Source organism: Natrix helvetica (assembly GCF_964273705.1).
Source record: "Natrix helvetica genome assembly, chromosome: 1".
Lineage (NCBI taxonomy): Eukaryota > Metazoa > Chordata > Lepidosauria > Squamata > Natricidae > Natrix > Natrix helvetica.
In genome coordinates, this window is record NC_138548.1 from 151,592,485 (window position 1) to 151,612,765 (window position 20,281).

General features: G+C 36.4%; 1 protein-coding gene across 28 annotated transcripts in view; it reads right to left on the bottom strand.

The window, feature by feature from the left end:
• The window catches only part of NEB (nebulin), a 222,684-nt gene that overhangs the window by 36,975 nt on the left and 165,428 nt on the right, over positions 1-20,281 (bottom strand). For 27 of the 28 annotated variants that reach the window (XM_081969961.1, XM_081969959.1, XM_081969957.1 and 24 more), the window contains exons 147-162: positions 19,953-20,057; positions 18,712-18,816; positions 16,534-16,638; positions 13,429-13,533; positions 12,315-12,422; positions 11,984-12,088; positions 11,151-11,255; positions 10,920-11,024; positions 10,549-10,653; positions 10,329-10,439; positions 9,592-9,702; positions 7,704-7,805; positions 7,503-7,607; positions 5,714-5,812; positions 2,674-2,784; positions 601-705 (exon numbers count right to left, since the gene is read on the bottom strand). In XM_081969961.1, coding sequence (XP_081826087.1) covers positions 601-705; positions 2,674-2,784; positions 5,714-5,812; positions 7,503-7,607; positions 7,704-7,805; positions 9,592-9,702; positions 10,329-10,439; positions 10,549-10,653; positions 10,920-11,024; positions 11,151-11,255; positions 11,984-12,088; positions 12,315-12,422; positions 13,429-13,533; positions 16,534-16,638; positions 18,712-18,816; positions 19,953-20,057 — 1,692 coding nt within the window. The remainder of the gene's footprint in view (positions 1-600; positions 706-2,673; positions 2,785-5,713; positions 5,813-7,502; positions 7,608-7,703; positions 7,806-9,591; positions 9,703-10,328; positions 10,440-10,548; positions 10,654-10,919; positions 11,025-11,150; positions 11,256-11,983; positions 12,089-12,314; positions 12,423-13,428; positions 13,534-16,533; positions 16,639-18,711; positions 18,817-19,952; positions 20,058-20,281) is intronic. The other variant, XM_081969965.1, reaches the window with a different exon arrangement.

Genomic DNA, 20,281 nt, shown 5'->3' on the forward strand with positions numbered 1-20,281 from the left:
GGGGAAGAAGAAGAAAAGAAAGAAATGTGATGCGGTGAATAAGCGATGCTGTTAAAATGGGACGATGCTCCTTGGTTTTCGCTTAGGAATATAAAACGGGATTAGCTGATATTACTCAAGGGTGATTTAGTTCAGCATTTTGTGTCACAAAATGGCTGACTAGATGCATCGATCAAATCCACAAGCAGAATTCGTTACAGCAAGAAGACCAAAAGCCGATTAAGTCTGAAAATGGTTTTAAAAGTTAAAAGAATTATTGTTTCAAAATAGTAGTTGTGGGTTAAAAAATACAAAAAGTTAATAAAATAATACCTGTTAGTAAAAATATGAATTATAAAAGTAAAAAAAAAGCTATTAAAATTTAGTTAGATGTTTAACATTATTAGTGGTTCTGTTTTAAAAGTAATAGAAAAAGTTCTGAAGACTTGAGGTATTAATGTTGCTAGTCAACATGGGGGATAGTTATCAGGCAGGAGATAAGAGATCACTACCAGGTGATTTCCTAGGAACAGTCAAGAAGGAGGATTGTTAGCTGTTATTATCTTAGAAAGGCAAGGAAAGGTTAAACTGAAAGTATCTCGGCTTAGCTAGCAGGCTTACAGTGCTGGCAAGGTGGCTGGTATTCAAAACATGATTCATCGCAAGCGATTCAGACATATCGGTCACCGGCTTGTGAAGTTTCTTCAGATCTGCCTTATATTTAACCTGTTGAGAAAACAAAGGAAAATGTCAGCAACCTTGTCACAGGAATACATAAAGCAGGCTTATAAATGGAATGCATTTCAATTGCCATACGACAGCTTGTGCTGGCATGCAGTGAGCTACTGTCTATGGAGGTTTTCAGTCATTCAGGCTGTGGTGGGCTGCTGCGTGGTCACACGGGTTCGGGCGAACCCTTAGCCTTGATCGCTGGCTGGGCCCACCCGCCTGCCCTTGTGCTAAGCTATCCATTTATAACTAACTTTCTGGCTCGTTCCCTCCATCCTCACTGCACAGCTGAGTTTCGCACCACCCCTGCTTTACTCACCGGAGCTGCCTGAGTTGATTACCTGCTTCTTTGAAGCTCCGTTTCACTCCCAAAGGGGCGCGTGCAAGCACACATGCGCGCGCTCTCAACCAGTGAACCAGAGGTGATATTCTGCCGGTTCACAGCGGTTTGGGCAGACAAGTAGTGGCAGCAGTACAAGGCTCCGCCCACCCACCCAGATGTCATCACGGATCTTCCGAACCAGTAGTGAAGATAAGTGGATACTATTACTGCAGTGAAGCGCTTGTGAACATAAGTGCAGCCCACCTCTGCATTCAGGTCATAGTGCCGGGATGGCGAACCTATGGTATGCGTGCCACAGGTGGCACTTGGAGCCATTTGTCAGGGAACATGAGGCGTTGCCCTGTCAGTTGGCCAGCATGCATGTGCGTGCTGGCCAGCTGAGTTCAGCGTTTTTTAAAGCCATTTTTTGCCCTCCCCATGCTCCAGAGGCTTTATAGGAGCCTGGGAAGGGCGAAAAGAGCCTCTCTCACCCACCCCCAGAGGCCCTACGGAGTGCAAAAAACCTGCCCTATGGGCAAACCAGAAGTTCGGGAACGGACTTCAGGTTTGCTCATAGAGTCAGTTTAACCCTCTGGAAGCTTCAGGGACCTTCAGGAGGCTTCCCTGAAGCCTCTGGAGGAATAAAAACGACCCTACAAACAAACAGGAAGTCACTTCCAGTTTGCTTGTAGGGCTGGTTTAAGCCCTCCGGAGGCTTCAGGGACCTTCAGGAGGCTTCCCTGAGGCCTCCAGAGGACTAAAAACTACAAAGACTCCTATAAAGGCTCTGGAGCCTGGGGAGGGCGAAAAAGCATGCAAAAAATGGGGGGGGGAGCGCCACTCATGTGTGCATGTGCACTGGGGGGGGGGTCGCACGTTGCATTATGGGTGCGGTACGCCCGCACACGACCCCCCTGCACTCCCCCCCCCTTATGGCACATGAGCCAAAAAAGGTTCACCATCGCTGTCATAATTGCTCCAAAGGTGCTTTTTCAAAAGTCAACTGCATTTTCTTGGTTTTTTTTTCTTTTTCTCATCTAAGAAGCTTCTTCTGTTCAACTGTGGTCATAAGTTGAGGACTACCTGTATTCCTCAACTTATGACCACAATGAAACCCAACATTTCAGTTGCTAAGCAAGACAGTTGTTAAGTGAGTTTCACCTCATTTTACAACTTTTCTTGCCACAATCGTTAAGTGAATCATTGCAGTTATGAAGTTAGTAAAACGGTTATAAAGTGAATCTGGCTTTCCCGATGAATTTGCTTGTCAGAACGCTGCACAAAATGATCACATGCCCTTCGGGACATTGCAGGCATCATAAATACATGCCATTTGCCAAGCATCTGCATTTTTGACATATGATAAGGGAGATTCAGTAGTGGTCATGTGAAATCGGTCATAAATCACTTTTTTTAGTGCCATTGTGACTTTGAACAGTCATTAAATGAAGAGTTATAAGTCAAGGACTACCTGTACCATTGGTGTTTTTAAACTGTTTGTTTTCACCTGTGCTTGATCTGTTTATATCTTTTATTTTCCCTGCAAGTACTACAAGGTTCTAGCAAACCTCTCTCAAAGGAACCTAGCTCTGGCGTCTAGGTTCTCCTCACCATTCAAAGAAAAGCTAATGAACCAGACTTACCTCACTTGCAATGTGGTGAGCATCTTTCAACGTCTTGTAGATCTTGCTCTCCTTCATATCGTATTGAGGTCTCTTTCCTTTTTCTTTATCGAACCTTTCTTTGTACTTGATCTGAGTCCAAGAAAACACACACATGTATATATATTAAAAAGGCTCCTGAACTCTAGCATTTCTGGCACCAAGAAGGGAGAAGAGAAAGCACCTATCCACAATCAGGTGTTCAAAAGAAATCTGATTGCAAGCAGATCAAAGGATGCATCACATAGGAACTATTTCGAAACAAAAGAGACCATTGGAAAGACCAAGATTTTTCAGTAGTAAGATTGATACATGCTACATTTCACAGGGTGACATTTCTTCTTTCATTCAGTGGTTTATTTCAGCTCCACAAACCAAAAGGTATCAAATTTATCCATTGCAAAAAAAAAAGGACAAGATGCCTGAGAAAGTGAGATGAAGCACAACTTCCTTTGTGTTCGTATAGCACAAAGGCACGATAAAAGGCAATAAACTTACTTATGTAAAAGCCAAACCTGTAGAATCCATAGTGCTCTCTGTGCATCTTCAGTGCTAAAAGGGAGTTGGGGGGGGGGGGTGTCAGCATTTCCCTTCTAATATTGAAGGTGTTACCTAGCTGGGTGATGAAATGTCTGCAAGCTCAGAGGGCACCAAATATTCTCTTCTCTTGGTATAGGTAGATTTTTAAAGTGTTCATGTCTTGCTTTTACTTTGAAAATATCAAAGAGGATTTTCCATCCGATTATGGCGAATAATTATCAATAAAGTAAGACAATAACTTTCCTAAGATTTCTCATATGGAAGTCATTATTTATCCTACTACCACCAAGAAAGTTTTCACCTGGTGTAGTTGATGCCCAAATTATCGGTTTTAAGAGAAGTGATAGCCTTTTAGATTGTTTTTAAAAAGCAACTGAAAATTAAATTTTTGCTGAGATGTTTTTCTTATTAGATTTAAAACAATCTATCTGAACCCACTGATGGATAGTCTGCTTCTAATCATGTAAATAATTCAGCCAGCTTGCTTTCATCCCAATATAATTATATTCAACTCAACTTTTTTTTTAGTGGAACTTGCATATTATATTTATATTACATAATATTGTACTTACATTAAATAATATAACTTTCTAGATAAACAAGATTCTTAATTCCTAAATTATTATTATTATTATTATTATTATTATTATTATTATTATTATTATTATTATTATTATTATTATTTATTATTATTATTATTATTATTTATTATTATTATTATTATTATTATTATTATTCTACAAAGTCAGAAAAGAGGAAATATATTAGCTGTTTAGTAGATGAAAAGTCACAAATTATAAAAATAATGGCATCATCAGGCCACAACTAAGGGCATTTTATTTAGACTATAGAGTGTAAATATAAAGTAAATGGACAATACTCTTAAAAGATGGGCTTAACTCTGTCTGCAAGAGCTGATTGACATAACTGATGAAAGGAATTGATCATGCTAGGAAGCAATACACTGTAAAGAAGTAAAGTCAGTCTATCACCAGAAAAATCAAAGATACCATAGTGCATTTTCAACTCACATTCCATGATTTTTTATTTCTATTCTGTATCCATCATGCTGGATAGTTTCACTTTTAAACTAGACTGATAAAAATGCTGGTGACATTCAGTTAATATCCTTCTGGTTAGATTTCCTTGAGAAACATACAAAGAATCACATGTGAACTGATGCATTTGAGAGAAACAAAGACATTTTCACAATGACAGATCTGACACAAGACCAGGGAAAACTTTTAACTACATCCAATGCTATGTATGTGGACTTTGACTAAGGATTTCCAATTCTATGTTTTCTATTGGCAAATGGACAACACAGGATACAGACAAACAACAATAACAACAACATAAGAAATGACATGCAGATTAACCATAACAGTGATGGAACTGGTGACATGATAGACAGTATAGATGACAAATAACTCTTTGAAAGATTATATGTTGAACTTCTGCACAGTCAAAAGTATAGAAACATCCACACAAACAAATTATGTATCATATGAACATCTATAAATCTGACAAAAGTATTGGATTTTTTTTTCCAAGAAAAGATTATTAGTCCCATTAACTTTCCAAGAGTCAAAAGTTGCTTTTTCTTCAATAAAAGACTAAAAAAGCTTAATAAGAGTTTATTATTACAAGGATAAGATGGCTTATCACCTTCCTGTACAAAGAACTGATTTTTGTCACAAGCACCGAAGAATGCCTGTGACTGCATGCAACATAAAGAAAGAAAAGCAAGAAAGGAAACATCTCCCTTTTTTCCTTATGTCCAAAAGTCCTCTACAATGTATGTCCTTCCTAAGGTTTAGGCCTACAATTCCCATCATCCTTCACCACTGACCATGCTGGCTGGGGCTGACAGTACTTGGAAGCCATCTTAATGGAAGGAGCCAATTTGAAGAAAGCAGATAGTAAGAGAGTCTTAAGAGGGAGTGGGGAAAATAAACAGGAAATACTTGAGAGCAAATAGCAGCAATTAGAAATTAGTCAAGATCCAGTTCTGGTTTCATTTTCCAGAAGCCTTTCTTCAAAACTCAATGTTTTGTATAGTCTTGTTGAAGACAATAAGGTGACATCACTATGGGGAATGCTTGTTTATTGTCTCAGCTCTGCCTCCATAGTGAATGGCCATTTTTTAATGCATTTTACTATGTGTGTTTTAGTTAAAGCACCACAACATTCATTAGACCAGGCTTGCACTTTAAATGCACTAACTGTACCTTCTAAAATTATTAGATTTGAACAAATATTCAATCTCCATTTCAACACTGAACGCTCAGGAGCAATTTTGCATAAGAAAAAAAGGGAGATTTTTTTATTTAAAAAGTTAAACTTCATGAGATTTTGATTTTTTTTAAAAAAAGAGCATCCCATTGGCAATCCAGGCTCAATTTTATGTGCCAAAGAACATTTTGCAAAATTCATAAAATGTGAAAAGCTGAAAAGGACAGGCACTTGAAATCCTTCTTACATGACTACTTAGGGTGTTAGCTTTTTTAAAATGCCTCATCATGGGTGTATCATACGATGCTGCCCCATGGCCCCTCAAGTATCCTTTAATGTATGTGACCTACAAAGCATAGCAAGATAGTAAGATTAGGTTAGCCAACCTGCAATGACACAAAGCAAAGAGCTAAGACAGAAATGCAGGCATCATCCATTCCTTCTCTTGATGGAGATGTCTCATAGGATAGAAGCAGCATGATTTGGAAGCTCACCACTTGTTCAAAGTTTGATGGAGGACAAACAGTTGAAGTTAATTAGTAACAACACTAAAATATAAGGTACCAAATTATTGAAAATAAATCATTTATACAAGCAATAAAGCACAGTTTTAGCAAAGTAGAAATATCCAAGTATTATGCTAGAAAATCTTTGAGTATAACTATATACGTTTTCAAGCAAATATCTTGTCAGAAATCCCAAATACATGGGGAATGGAAATAAGACAAACACATCAAAATATTTATTGCAAAAAATGTGGAGCTGGTAACTATTGCTTTAAAAATCCTGTACTGATAATATATGGCATATCAAATTTTTTTAACAGAAAGTTGGGGGAGTAATAATTATCTCTAAATGGGTTGTACAGCATTTTGTGGGTCATGTATTCACTGAGAATAGAAAATACATTGACAATGAATGAAGGAGCTGCTCCTTGGTGAATTTAACTCTTTTCTAATATGTAAACCAGCGTTCCTCAAGCTTGGTGACTTTAAGATGGTTGAACTTTAATTCCCAAAATTCATTTGCCAGCATGCTGGTTGAGGAATTATGGGAGTTGATATCCAGACATCTTTAAGCCTATTAAAATCTATTTTGTAAATAAGTATTTACTTTGCTGGCTATTGGTTTTAATCAGGTAGTATTCAATTTTTTGGTCTAGATTCTGCCTATCTTAGATTGCAGCTTCCATCAGACATGTAAATGTACACACAAACATATGTATGTGTATATCTTGGGTATATATTTGCATACACATATTTGATAAAAATGGAAATTGCCATTATGCTTTGTTTGTGTTTATATTTTCTTATTTCTAGAGAGTTATCTCAAATCCAGGAGTGTGGTATGACTATGGTATTTCCTGGAACAACTGTCATATGAAAACCATAGATGAGAGTTTTAATATTTTATCAATAAAAAGAGCTTCATACTCACTTCTAGAGGATGTCCTTCTCTTCCAATTAGTTTATAGACAAACTTGAAGTTGGAAACCCACCTTTGTTCAATGTTTTTCTTTAGAAATTTTAATACAGCAAATCTAATTTTTAAACCTCGAATAAAATTTTCCTGCAACATTTAAAATGCACTGCAAATTTAAAGTTGGATGTCTGCCCAAAATGAATGCTGAAGTAGCTTTACTCTTTACCATTCAGTACATATTCATCTGAACAGGAACAATTCATTTTAAATAATTCACTTTAAAGGTAAAATCGTCACTGAGCTAGTCAAGCCTTCTGAAATTAGGATCCAGATTTCTTCTGTATATTCAGTGTTAATGTTTGGAAGCCCAGACTAAGCCCAGGATTAATCAAAGATTAAGGGCGGCCCATGCATGCCCAGGATGTCTACAACACAGAACTAACCCTTTTATGTATGAAAAGCTGAATTCACATGCTATACACAGTGACAGGATTCTTTAACTCAGAATCAACTCTACTGATTACTTGAGGTGTCAACATTGCTTCCAAGAGATTGTGGAAATCCTGTGTCAGATGTTCCTATTGTTGTAAATTATTTGCTTTGATTGTTCGTACCTGGCTGGTTAGTTTGGACACTTTTTTGGCAAGTTCAATATCTGGACGTCCAAGCATGGTGACTCCTACTCCAGCATCTTTGCGGCCTTTGCCTTTGTATTCAATCTAAGATCAAGCCAGATATTTGAAAAACCAATCAATATTGCATTCTACATACAAAAATGAAAATAACATGAAGCAGTTACATTGATTTGAACTCACATCGCTGACTAAATGGGAGACTTGTGTGGCCTTCATAATATCGGGTCGATCTGCCACAGTGGTATAATGGAGCTGTGATTTGGCATCTTTTTTATATTCAATCTACAATAGGTGAAAGGAAGAGGCAGATCAATGATAAACACAATATTTTTTTAACTAGAAAAGACAACAAAAGGATGAAAATCAGCTAATATTTTGCCATTTGGTTTGCTCTGGGCAAGATAAAATCACCATTTATATATGAATGCTTAGCAAAAGGGAGAATGGGGAAATGGAGAGGGGTGATGCAAATGTAGTCATCTATGGAAGCTATCATGGGCATGGAGACCTTTATGCCCAACTCAGATCAATAAGGATGGAGATATTGTGAGGCATGATTACATCTGCTCTGGCTTTTTTTTTTTCCTCACAGCCATTTGCTTCTGCCAAAGAAGGAAGAGTGATGCCTTGGGAAAAGTCATTGGAGAGAGGCAATTTTCTTGCTGCTTCCTTAGACACATATCTTCACAATTGCAGTCCCTTCTCTCATGTCTGAAAACCATGCATTTGCTTTTGATTGGATGAGCAGTTAATGTCTCCCCTCTGACTCTGCTCAGCACAACCTCCCAGAATGTTTAGAAAGCAGAGTTAATAGTATAATACTGGGAAATACAGCTCTGGTCCAGGATGATGTAATGGCCAGTGTTTAGGAAGGCTTCTGGGATAGGATAAAGGCCAGAGGTAGAACTAACTTTTGAAACATACACTAGGCTTTTCAACTGCAGAATATAATTTCACACTTTTATGCTTTAAAATTGAATTATAAAGAAACTCAGATTGAAAGAAGGTCCCCCCCCCCTCCCGGTTTGCATCTATCATGCTTGAAATACACCTAAAAATTTTAGGGCAGTGCATATTCTAAAAACCATGCCATTCATGTTCAAATCTTTCTTTAAAATGTTAAAATACTTATTTTCAAATTAATTATATGGGACATTAAGCACTCTGGAATTAAGCAAATCTTTCCAGGAATTGAGAAATCAAATTATCGTGATGTTCATCAAAATCTTATCAAACCAAGGTAAGCTTTATCCTCCAAAGTGGAACTCACTTTCAGGAGGAGAGGTAAGTATACTGCTTCCTCTTCAAGGAAGATGGGCAGTTCAGAAATGCAAAAAATAAATAAAATCATTTTCCTAGTAATTAGCATAATTATTATTACTATCACTACACTTACTTTCTATGTTTCTCCTTAGATCTCCTTTCATTTTACCATTTCAGCAGCTATCAGGTAAAGTAGGTTTGTTTCAGTGGTGGGCTTCCATTTCTCTTACTACCAGTTCGCTCATGCACGTGCAGGACACTTCTGAGCATGCACAGAAGCTTCTGTGCATGCGCAGAAGTGTCTGGGCATGCGCAGAAGTGTCTGGGCATGCGCAGAAGTGTCTGGGCATGCGCAGAAGTGTCTGGGCATGTGAGCGGATCCTCCTGCCGCTACCATTACTGGTTCACCTGATCAGGGCCAAACCGGCAAAAACCCACCTCTGGTTTGTTTGTAAAGGAGACTGATAGTGAGGAGTCCCTGGTGCTCTCTGAGTTTAGTTGTTTTGTTGCAGACATTTCACTACCCAAACTAGCGCTGATGATGTTACCTAGTTTGGGTAATGAAATGTCTGTAAACAAACAAACAAAAAACAACCAAGCTCAGAGACCACCAGGGACTCTTCATTTCAACTCTGAGCTCCAAATATTTTCCTTGCTTGGAGACTGTTAGTTTCGCACTCATTTATATATCTTGGTTAAATCATGATATCTTAATTCCAAAAATTAACAATACACTGAAATGGCTCTGTATCCCACAACAGACCACATATTATTTGTTAAGGAAGAAAGTGCAGAAATAACTTACAATACTCTGTTTCTTTGCCACATCCATGGCGTGCTTCACATCAGGAGGTTCCACCATGACAGAATAATCTGACTTGCCTTTTTGTTTTTGAAATTTCTTTTTATAATTTGTCTGTTTGGGATAAAAAGTTATACTTATTATTCTCCACTGAAAACCTGTTGTTTAAAATAGGAAAGACAGATTAAAAACACTGCTATCTGGAAAAAAAGGATGTGTGAGTGTATGCTGGTACAATAATAAGCCTTATCTATTTCTGCTGTTGTTTTCCTTTATATTCTCAAACAGTTTGCATTATTGATTGGATTCAAAGGGCAGCCATATTACTGAATTGACAGAAAATAATAAAGTCAGTACCATCAATTATACATGCAACACCACATCTGTTCTTTTAATTCCTAGTCATACTTTCTTCTCACCCTCATTTCTATCTTCTTTCTAAATTTTCAAGGTACTTCACATTCTTTTATTGTGTTCATAAGCAAGTTTTTAAATCATGGCAGTTCAAATGAGAGGAACACTTTCCAGATTTTTCAACAATTGTAAGTACACTTCCCACAACATGTTAAGCCTTTGTAGATTCTGAATATTTGAACAGTTGAAAGAACCTATAATAAAGAATACCCTTCAGAAAACACTAAGTTATAATTTACAGTGGAAAAATTATAGTTTCACTCACAAACACAGCAAAGGCCAATGACCATCTGCAATGTGAATAAAATGATGCAGAAGTAGCTTACCTCACTAACATTACTGGTGACTTTTTTGACATGAACAGTATCCCGTGTTTCTGACAATTTTGTGAAAGAACCATGTGGGAGGTGTTTCTTCACATGCTCTTTGTATTTGTTCTGTTTATCAAAAGACAAACAAAATTTTTCAGAAATCACTTATCTTTTGGAAGAAGATATTCTGAAGCCAAATAATTGCAAAACAAAAAAAAATGAAAAAGTAAGTTACCTCAGACACAAGAGAGCTAACCATCTTGGCAAGAAGGATCTGGGGAGTGTCTGGAACAGGATGGATGCTTCCCCGTTCCTTGTTGTGCTTCTCTTTATATTTTAACTGAGAAGTTAAAAAGGGGGGTAAACATGTTTTCATGCAACAATCATCAACAGGATTCCACAAATGAGATTACCAACAGGTAAACAGGTTGTTTTCTTCTCTTAGCTATTAAAAATCCAGGATAGAGAAATCTTATACTGAAGCTTAAGCAACTCTAAGATGTTTCTGAACTCAAAATGTAACCTTGAAGAATTCTTGACCTAATAGATCATTTTTGTAGTCAAAAGTGATCAAAGTTTCCATAGAAAAGATTTTAAAATACTCACATCACTTGCCAAGATTGCATTCTGCAATGCCAACACCGTGTTTTTGTCATCTGTTACAGACAACTTGCATCCTTTGAGGTATTCTCGGTCAAGCTTGTATTCGTACTGCAAAGAAAGAAGGAATCATAGCAACAACAACAAAAACTGAAAAGTATCTCGTTTATTCTAAATATCAACAAATTGTCTTATTCCATGAGGGAAAAAAGTAAGTTTTCTTTCTCAGTTGCTTACATCACTCTGTTGCAAGGATGTCTTAGCGGCTTGGATAAAGTCAGGTCTATCTATGGTCCAGTGCCAGTGAGCTTTGGTTGCTTCATATTTCTTCTTGTAATCCAGCTATTTAATAAGAAATGTAAACATATAATCAAAGTGTTCTTGCAAAACTGGCTTTTTTTTTAGAATTTTAAAGGTTATTGTAGTTTGCTGAATAGTTAATCCATCAACCAATCAACAGACATGATTAATAAGAATATTAGCCTGGGACAGATGTAAAATCCATAGAAGAATGATGTGTCTACGTCATGGTGTAATTGGGCAAATCAAACATCTATGTCTAAAAGTCATCCAATTTAGCTTCATATAGATTTAATGAGCCATTTTTATGATGTTACAAAAGATTGATGGAAAAGGATAAAACCAGTTTAGATTTTACCCAAGAATAGAAATACACAGCTTGTCCAGGTGGTCGGTTCTCTCTTTGGGAGGACACAAAAGCTAATTGCCAGGATTCTATTTGTTAAATGATGGCATCTTCATTTATAACTTCTGGGTTGCATAAGATTCTCCAAGAAAGTTGGATCCTGGGAATCTATACTGCCTCCCTTTCTCTATGAAGAATTTAACTCAACAAGATGGTGTGAGCCCATCTTCGTACTTCTGAAAATCGCACGAGGAACATGAATACTTTGACTCTGGATTTTTATTAAAATATGACAAGTGGGTTCTTCAAATGTTCAAGAGAGTGGGAATTGGGAACCCTGCTTTTCTAGTTTCTTTTGGAAGCCTTAGTCACCAATGACAACATTTAGATGGGAAAGGAAGGAAGGAAGGAAGAATGAACTTACATTGCTATTCACTTTGTAAGCCTGCTTAGCAGCTTTAATGTGAACTGAATCTGGTACCACATTGCAGTGAGATTTGTTCTGCTCATAGAGTTCTTTGTATTTCAGCTGTTGGAAAAACAGAAGATGAATGTTTTACCTACATAAGGAAAGATAGAATCAAAGCTATCCCCAAAGCATTATTCATGTATTTATGCTAGGCTGGATTGCAGACAACTATTTAAGGCTGATTTATATTTACAACAACATAACCTAAATCCAAAGCATAGCAATAAATAGCCTTACACATGAGGGACACTTCATTAGAAGGATACAATTGTAAAAAATTACTTACTTCACTTATTCTGTCCATGACCTTCCGTACGTGGAGAATCATGGGAGTATCGTGAATGCTGGTATAGCCCTTTGGTTTGGCTTTCTGGAATTCCAGTTTATAAAGAATCTAACATAAAAGAAAAATAAAGTTAGCACACGTAGTTACTCTGTGTGTGTGTGTGTGTGTGTGTGTGTGTGTGCGCGCGTGCGTGTATACATACATACATACATACATACATACATACATACATACAGTATATCATATATCACAGAAGTGAGTACATCCCCTCACATTTTGTAAATATTTAAGTATATCTTGCCAGCAGTTTAGGCAATGGCTGTATGTTGCATTATTTTGAGGGGACAGCACATTTACACTGTTATACAAGCTGTATACTCATTACTTTGCATTGTAGCCAAGTGTCATTTCTTCAGTGTTGTCACATGAAAAGACGCGTGTGTGCGTGCGTGTGTACACACACACACACACACACACACTTCCATTAGAAAGTCATCCCCAAAATGTCCAACCCCTCTTCATTCCCTAGTTGTCTCCTATTGGATATCATGACTGGCTTGAAAAATGCAACTATCCAGTCCAGTCCAAGAAAAACAAGTGATATGTCCACTACCCTCATCTAGACCTGTCTAAATAAGACATACAAATGTTGCATCTACAATCACAACAATATTAAAAGTGGCTTGTTTGATCTCCTATATTTGAACTATCAACCAATGCAGTGGGTCTGCTACCAGTCAGTGAACATTTTATACTTGATGATATAGTTTATCATTTGGTGTGTTTGACAAGTGTATTTGATCTCAAATCTCTTAATTAGGAAGGTTACTGACTAGTCACTATTTCTCAGTCCGAGAAGTTTATTATGGAAACAGAACTGAGGGGAAGCCAAGAACTCAAGAAACACCAAGCTTCTTGAAGATATGTGACCCATATCTTCTCCAGAACACACACAAAAAAAACCCAAAACCCATCATTGATTTATCTTTAACTTACCATTTAATTTGAGAATTTTCAGTCAGAGAGCCACTACTGATTCATTTCCTATCTCTCCCAAAATAACAATAATAAAAAAAGTTGCTTGACACCACTTCTTTCAAATCTCAGCACTTACATCACTGATTAGCTTGTTGACTTTGGTAGTCCTCAAATGTTCTGGAGTATCCACAACACTTGTAAATTTGTCCTTCTGCTTTTCATACAGCCTTCTGTACTTGTACTGTGGAAGGAAAAACAAATAACAGCGATATGGAATGGCAGCAACAAAAACACCGCCAATACACCTTTTCAAAAGGGAGCTAGAATTAGCCTGCTGACTATCAACAGCTGCATAGAGGTCAACTGAAACTGTCTATGTGGGGAGCGAAGCCCACACAACGGAAATGTCAGTTAGGTGTCTTTTGGTTATGCTGAATTCAAAGGAAGCCAACGAGATGCAAAAAAACTGCAGAGCACACATTCAAGTCACCTCTCAGCCATGTAACTTGGAGTGACTACTGTGAATCATCATCTCTAACCCTCCCACCACCTTGATATGGGAATGGATATGAGATAATCCCATATATCCTTCCTGGGACAGGATGTGAACATGATAAATAAAAGGAGTAAATTAGCAGCTTTTCACCCAAGCAGATGAAAACATGGGCTGCGCTTGGAAGGATCTCTTACAATGAATAACCAGTGTAGGTAAGTTGCATCTTTTAGAATGTAAATTTAAGAATTTGTTAAATATTGATTTATTCATTTTATAGTGTTTCCTTTCTGTTGCAATCCACTCAGACTCTGGGCTGTATATAAGAGTATGAATGAATTCAGGATCACTGAACCCACAAAAATTAGGAGTTGTTGACCAATATTACAACTGTATATTAAGTTAAAAAAAATACTGGTATTGAACTTCCTAAATTAATTTTTGTTTTTATTTTGAAACATCAGATTAATTGCAAATCCAAACAATACTTCGTAATTATAGCAGAAGGGAAAATACTGAAACGATTAATTGTACAGATATTTTTAAAATATCTATAAATATATTACTTATTTGGAGCAGTAGACATAGATATTATTATAGATCTTTATAAATTATTTTATGCAGCTGAAAATCTCAGGGAACCTTCTATTTAGTTATACATAGAATACCAGGACCTCTTAAAGTGGTATAAAGACAAGAGTGAAAACATAACCATTTTTGTTTATGCATTATAATGAAAACAACAACAACAAATGCATGCCCAAAGACACAAATTCATGCACAAAGAATTGCGCATATACAAAACAATGACAGCATATACTAAGAGATTGCTGACGCATCAATGCCATAAATAAGGCATGTGTGTAGACTAGATGCAGGGACACTGAATTTAATTCTGAGATTAGTTAACATTCCAAATCTAAAAATATTTACATGTAAAGAAAACAACCTATCAATTTTAGGGCAAGTAAATAATAAAGTTTGGCATCATAATATTCCTTGATTCCTGTAAATCAATTAAGATTATTGTAGCGTAATCTAGATTTAGATAAAATGAATATTTTGTTCACAAATATCAATGCTGCTTTACTTCCAAACATGATTTGTTTGTGAATTCAAGGTTTGGAGTTTAAATGGGAGCAGACAGATTTAATTTTCAGGTAGCTGCACATGATAGAAAAGATTAGAAACGACTGATATCTCATTTTAGAATTGGGATTATAGAAAGCTGAAGGACTGAATTATGAAATCCTAAATATGAATGTCCAAACCCTTGGATGCAGCTATGCCAGTTTGAACTTGTTTAGAGAATGAAGGGGATGTTTGTATTAGAACAGGTAAACAATGACTATCATGTGCACAATGGATAATCTATGTTGGCCAGATGTTCCCTTCCCAAATTTTAACAAAAACTGAGAAGGCTTTCCAAATAAAGAACAATAATTTCTGGGACTATTCTCTCCCCCAAAAGAAGAATAAATATTGTAGCTGGTACAATGCAAGTTGTCCTGATGAAGGTAAAAATCAGGAAACCGAAATAAATTGCATCTATTTGTGTTTGCAGGGAACAAATGATCTAAAATAGCCTATAATGTAGCTAACAGGGGGATATGGTTGCTAGCCAGATGTCTATCATGATGATAGGCATGGAAAAGGAGACCTAAAAGATATTGGATATTTCTTCCTACTCATACCTATATGTGTCACAGACAGGTGTAGTTTTGACCTATGTGCAGAAAGAGAGACCCATAGTAGTTTTCTCCCATTCATTGTCTTTGCTCTAATATGTAGCAAATAATGTCAACATTCAAAATCAACTCCACTTTTTTAACAAAGTTTTTATGTTTATTAGACAAAGCCTTCTTCAGTCAATTCACCGTATTCTGTGGTTTGTATTGTACAGATGTTTAATGTCTATTAAAGGCTATTATATATGCAGAGGCTATTATATATGCAGATTTTTAATTACATCCTTCAACATTCACTACTGTCACATCAGCACTATCAATCCACTATAACTGCTGCTACTGCTACTACTGCTACCATTACTACATCAACTACTGCTATTACTACTTCTACTACTACTACAAAACATTACCTGACTCCACTGATATGTGTTGTACAATGCTGTCAGCATATCTGGTCGCAGAATTTCATTGCACCCCCGTTGTAGGAACAACTTGGCACTAGACTTATATTTATTCTGTTCATGCAAACAGCAACGAAGCACAAAAAAGAAAAGACTCATGAAGACAACAAAAAGAGCTCTAGATCCCAGATAGTGAGATTTAGGCCTTTGAACTACTCCTGTGTTCTCAAAAATCACACCAATGAATGACATTTGCTGTAGGCAGCATCATGAATAATGTCATAACTGAATAACTGAACAGCGGAAACCAAAAGAGCTATCCCCCACATCCAGGGCTGCCCTTTTAATAAGAAGAACATAGGAGTAAAACGAGACTTATTTCTTTTTCAGTTGAAATGTAGTAGAGAAGTCATCCTCATCCATTGGGGCATAGTTTATGAGAACACAGAATATGGACAGGCTCACTCAAAAAGCTACTGAGCAATTTTGGGTGGCAAAGTACAGATAGTTTTTGGTACATGAAAGACATTACATTTTGAATATCCCGAATCACACCTGTTAAATAGCGGACTAGCGACACTTCAGACATGTAAAAATGGACATCCACAAATGACAGCAGCCACATTTTGGATGTCTTGACCAACTTTGGCCAACAGTACCTGACTGCTTAACTCTCCTCCCCATTTGGCCAGCAAGGTTTTAGGGTCATCCACCACCAAGGAATACTTATCCTTCTTCTTCTCGTACTCTGATTTGTACAATTTCTGCTCAAAGCAGCATCATGAAGTAATACATGGAGAGGCATAAATGTTAACAGCGATGTGTCAACTATGCAAAAGTTTTTTTAGTTACTCATTAAATCCATTTACCCTTTCAGAAAATAGAGAAGGCCCCTATTCCCCTCCTTCCCAAAAATAGTTATACATATATTTAAAACACAACATAATCTTATAAATTTAAACAGAACAGTGCTATGCTGCTCTAATCAGAAAGCAGCCTGAATAATGGATTATTTCCAGGTTCAGTAAGAATAGGATGTCAATGTTAAAGATACAGAATTAAAACTTCAGAGTCGGCAGCATATCTTCTAATTCAAGTTAATCAAAATACTAAATTCAACTGCATTATGACTAATGCAGTTAGTATATATATGCATTTCAAAATATATAAATGCTTGTTATATAGGTCCAAACTAATAATCTGGACTTAAACCATTAAGGACACATAGCAAAATATAGAACATATTCAACTGACAGCATAATTTGGCATACTACAGCACCAATTAATTTTGCTGGCCTGTATCAGATTGACTTGAAATATACTTACTTCATAGCTGCAAATGTAGGAAAATTAACTTGATTTATATATCAAGCCAAAGAAAAATTATGTATTCAACAAATAAAGTGACCCTAAAACATAGATGTATCTTGGAAACAGGGTGCTTTCTCATTTTCTCTGTGTTAAACAATTATTATTATTATTATTATTATTATTATTATTATTATTATTATTATTATTATTATTATTATTATTATTGGAGTTTATAAAATCATTTTCTATTCCTTATATGCGTAAAATTTTCCTGATTGATTCAAACATTATTTTATATCAGACATGAGAATATCTAGCTTGTGGTTGGATATTCACATCTTCAAAGTTGACTTCTTAGGGAGATCCTATTACTGTCCCCAAATTTCTTAACTCCCTTCCTTCCACACATCCAATTCTCTTTAAATTGCATCTTAATATAAACTAGTTAGTTTTCTATGATTGGATTTACTTTTATAAAACAAAATAGGGCACTATCACAAAGAAATCTCTCGCTCTTTTCATACCAAATCTCATATGTCCAGGATTTCTTTAAAGAAAATTCATTGTCTGTTTTTCATGCACCTTCTTAACCTTATTTCTTTGCATGTGACGCCAGTCAAGGAATCTTGAAGGTATTATTTCATCTAAGCTCTCTAGATATTGCTTATTTATCCCTACATGTTTTTAGAACACTAGTCCCTTTCACAAAATCGTTAGTCAACTTCTAATCCAGTCAAATCTTTTTATGGGTGATTGTAGCAGTATACACTTATCCTACCTTAAGTGGACTCCCTCCCCCCCCCACACACAAATCACCTTCTTAAAGTACCTTTAAGAAGGCTTTGTAGTATCTTTCCTTTGTCCAGGCAATTAATTGTTGGTATGGTTTGGGCATTGCTGCCAACCAGTGCTTAAGATGTGCATTCTGTGCTGCTAGATATTGGGAGCAAGGTCTGAAATGAAGATACTTGCTTGTTTAGCTATCCTTTTCTCCAACTACCTTGAAGAACTGGATAGGTAAAATGTATTAATTCTCTGAACCTCTATATCTCTATGAGATGAAAGTCTAACTGGAGATTGGAATTTATTTTGGGCATGAGTAGGTTAGTTTTGAGCTATATTTAACCTTCTCAGGATTACAATAGAAATAGCACTTAGACTTATATACCACTTCATAGTGCTTTACAACCCTTTCTTAGTAGTTTACAGAGTCATCATATTGTCCCCAACAATCTGGGTCCTTATTTTACTCGCCCCAGAAGGATGGAAGACTGAATCAACCTTGATCCGATCAGGATTGAATTGCTGGCAATACTGCATTCTAAACACTGTGCCACAACCACTCTTAGTTAACTTATGAATTAGTTAATTCATTCAGATTTGTTTGTTTTTTAAGTTTCTCAGCCAACTAATTTTCCTGACCTAGTTAAGCATATTGAAAGTACAAAATAATTTAATGTGCTGAGGAAGATTTAGCGAAATTGTTGTGGGCAATTCCTATATTACAAGAGTCTTTTAATACTTACCGCATCCATCAACCGAGTAGCATGTTTGAAATGTCTGTTAATTGGTGTGTCAGCAACATGCTTGAAATTAGATTTTGTCTTTTCAAATGTTTCCTTGTACTTATACTATTGAAAACAAATAGACAACAGTTATAAGGATACAATTAAAAGAATCAAATGCCAGTATCAAACACTGATCAAATATAAATGTGTGAAACACTGCAGTCTTTTCACAATTACTAATGAAAATGAGACATCAATAAATAATTTCTTGAATGTTTTCAGCCTGGGAGACTTGTTAGTCTGCTGCATCCCAAAACAGAACTGTGATATATTTTTATTTACTTATTTACCAGATTTATAGATTCCCTGATTTCACCATGATTTGGGTGGCTCGTAGAAAATTATTACTTCTTTATTAGATTGATATCCCATCCGCCCTCCAGAGAGTCAAGGCATTGACTTGGCTGTCTTTCCTCCAATTTTCTCCCACAACAAAAATCTTGTGAGATACGTTGGGCAGATTGTGTCTACCCCAAAGTCACCAAATGAGCCTCTGTGATTGAGGATGGATTTGAACATAGGTCTTCCAAGTCACAGTCCAACATTTTAACTATCATACTATGTAAAACGCAACCCATTTATTTCAAGTAGTCCTTGACTTACAACCATTCATTAAGCGACCATTCAAAGTTACAATGGCACTGAAAAAAAAATGACTTGCAACCAGTCCTTGCACCTATGACTGTTGCAGCATTTCCATGGTCTCATGATCATAATTTCGGTTCTTGACAACCAGCTTGTATTTACAACAGTTGCAGCATCACAAGCACATGTGATAGCCATTTGCGCTTTCTCGGCTGGCTTCACACTAACAAAGTAAATGGGGGAGACTAGAATCACTGAACAACTCCAATGATTTATCCAACAACCATGGCAAAAAGGGCTGTAGAATCGAGTGCAAGCCACTTAGCAACTATCTTGCTTAGCAACAGAAATCCTGATCCCAATTGTGGTTGTAACTCATGGATTACCTGACCCAGTATTTTAGAAACTGGTAAAATTTTATGTTGCTAAAAAAAAATCCATTAGGCAAACCTGGGCCAGTTTACAAGGAAGAAAATTATTAAATTGATTTCTAAATAATGTATCAAAGGTCTTTCCCCTTGTGTATGCAGAATCCTGCCGCTATCAAACTAAATCAGATCTTCTTTATGAAACAATCTATCGCAACTTTAAACAGGAAAAAATAATGCACGTACTGGACTATAGAGAGCTTTATTCTTTCCTGCGAGGACAAGATCAGGAGTATCCCATGCGTAGCATCCAATACCTTTGAGCCAAGTTAAATCTTCCTTATATTTAACCTGCAAAAACAAAGTAGTAAGAGAAAACTTAACTATATGAAGTAATTTCAAAAGTCACAAGAAGACACTATAAACTCTAATTTAACCCGATAGTTAAATTGTTTAACTCTGTTTAGCAGATTTTAGGTAGAAGTAGTATATTTTTTTCATTTGGCACGTAAAGTGAATCTATGCCCAATTCCTCTGGACAACTCTTTGAGCGAGAGCTGGAACGCTAAGATAAC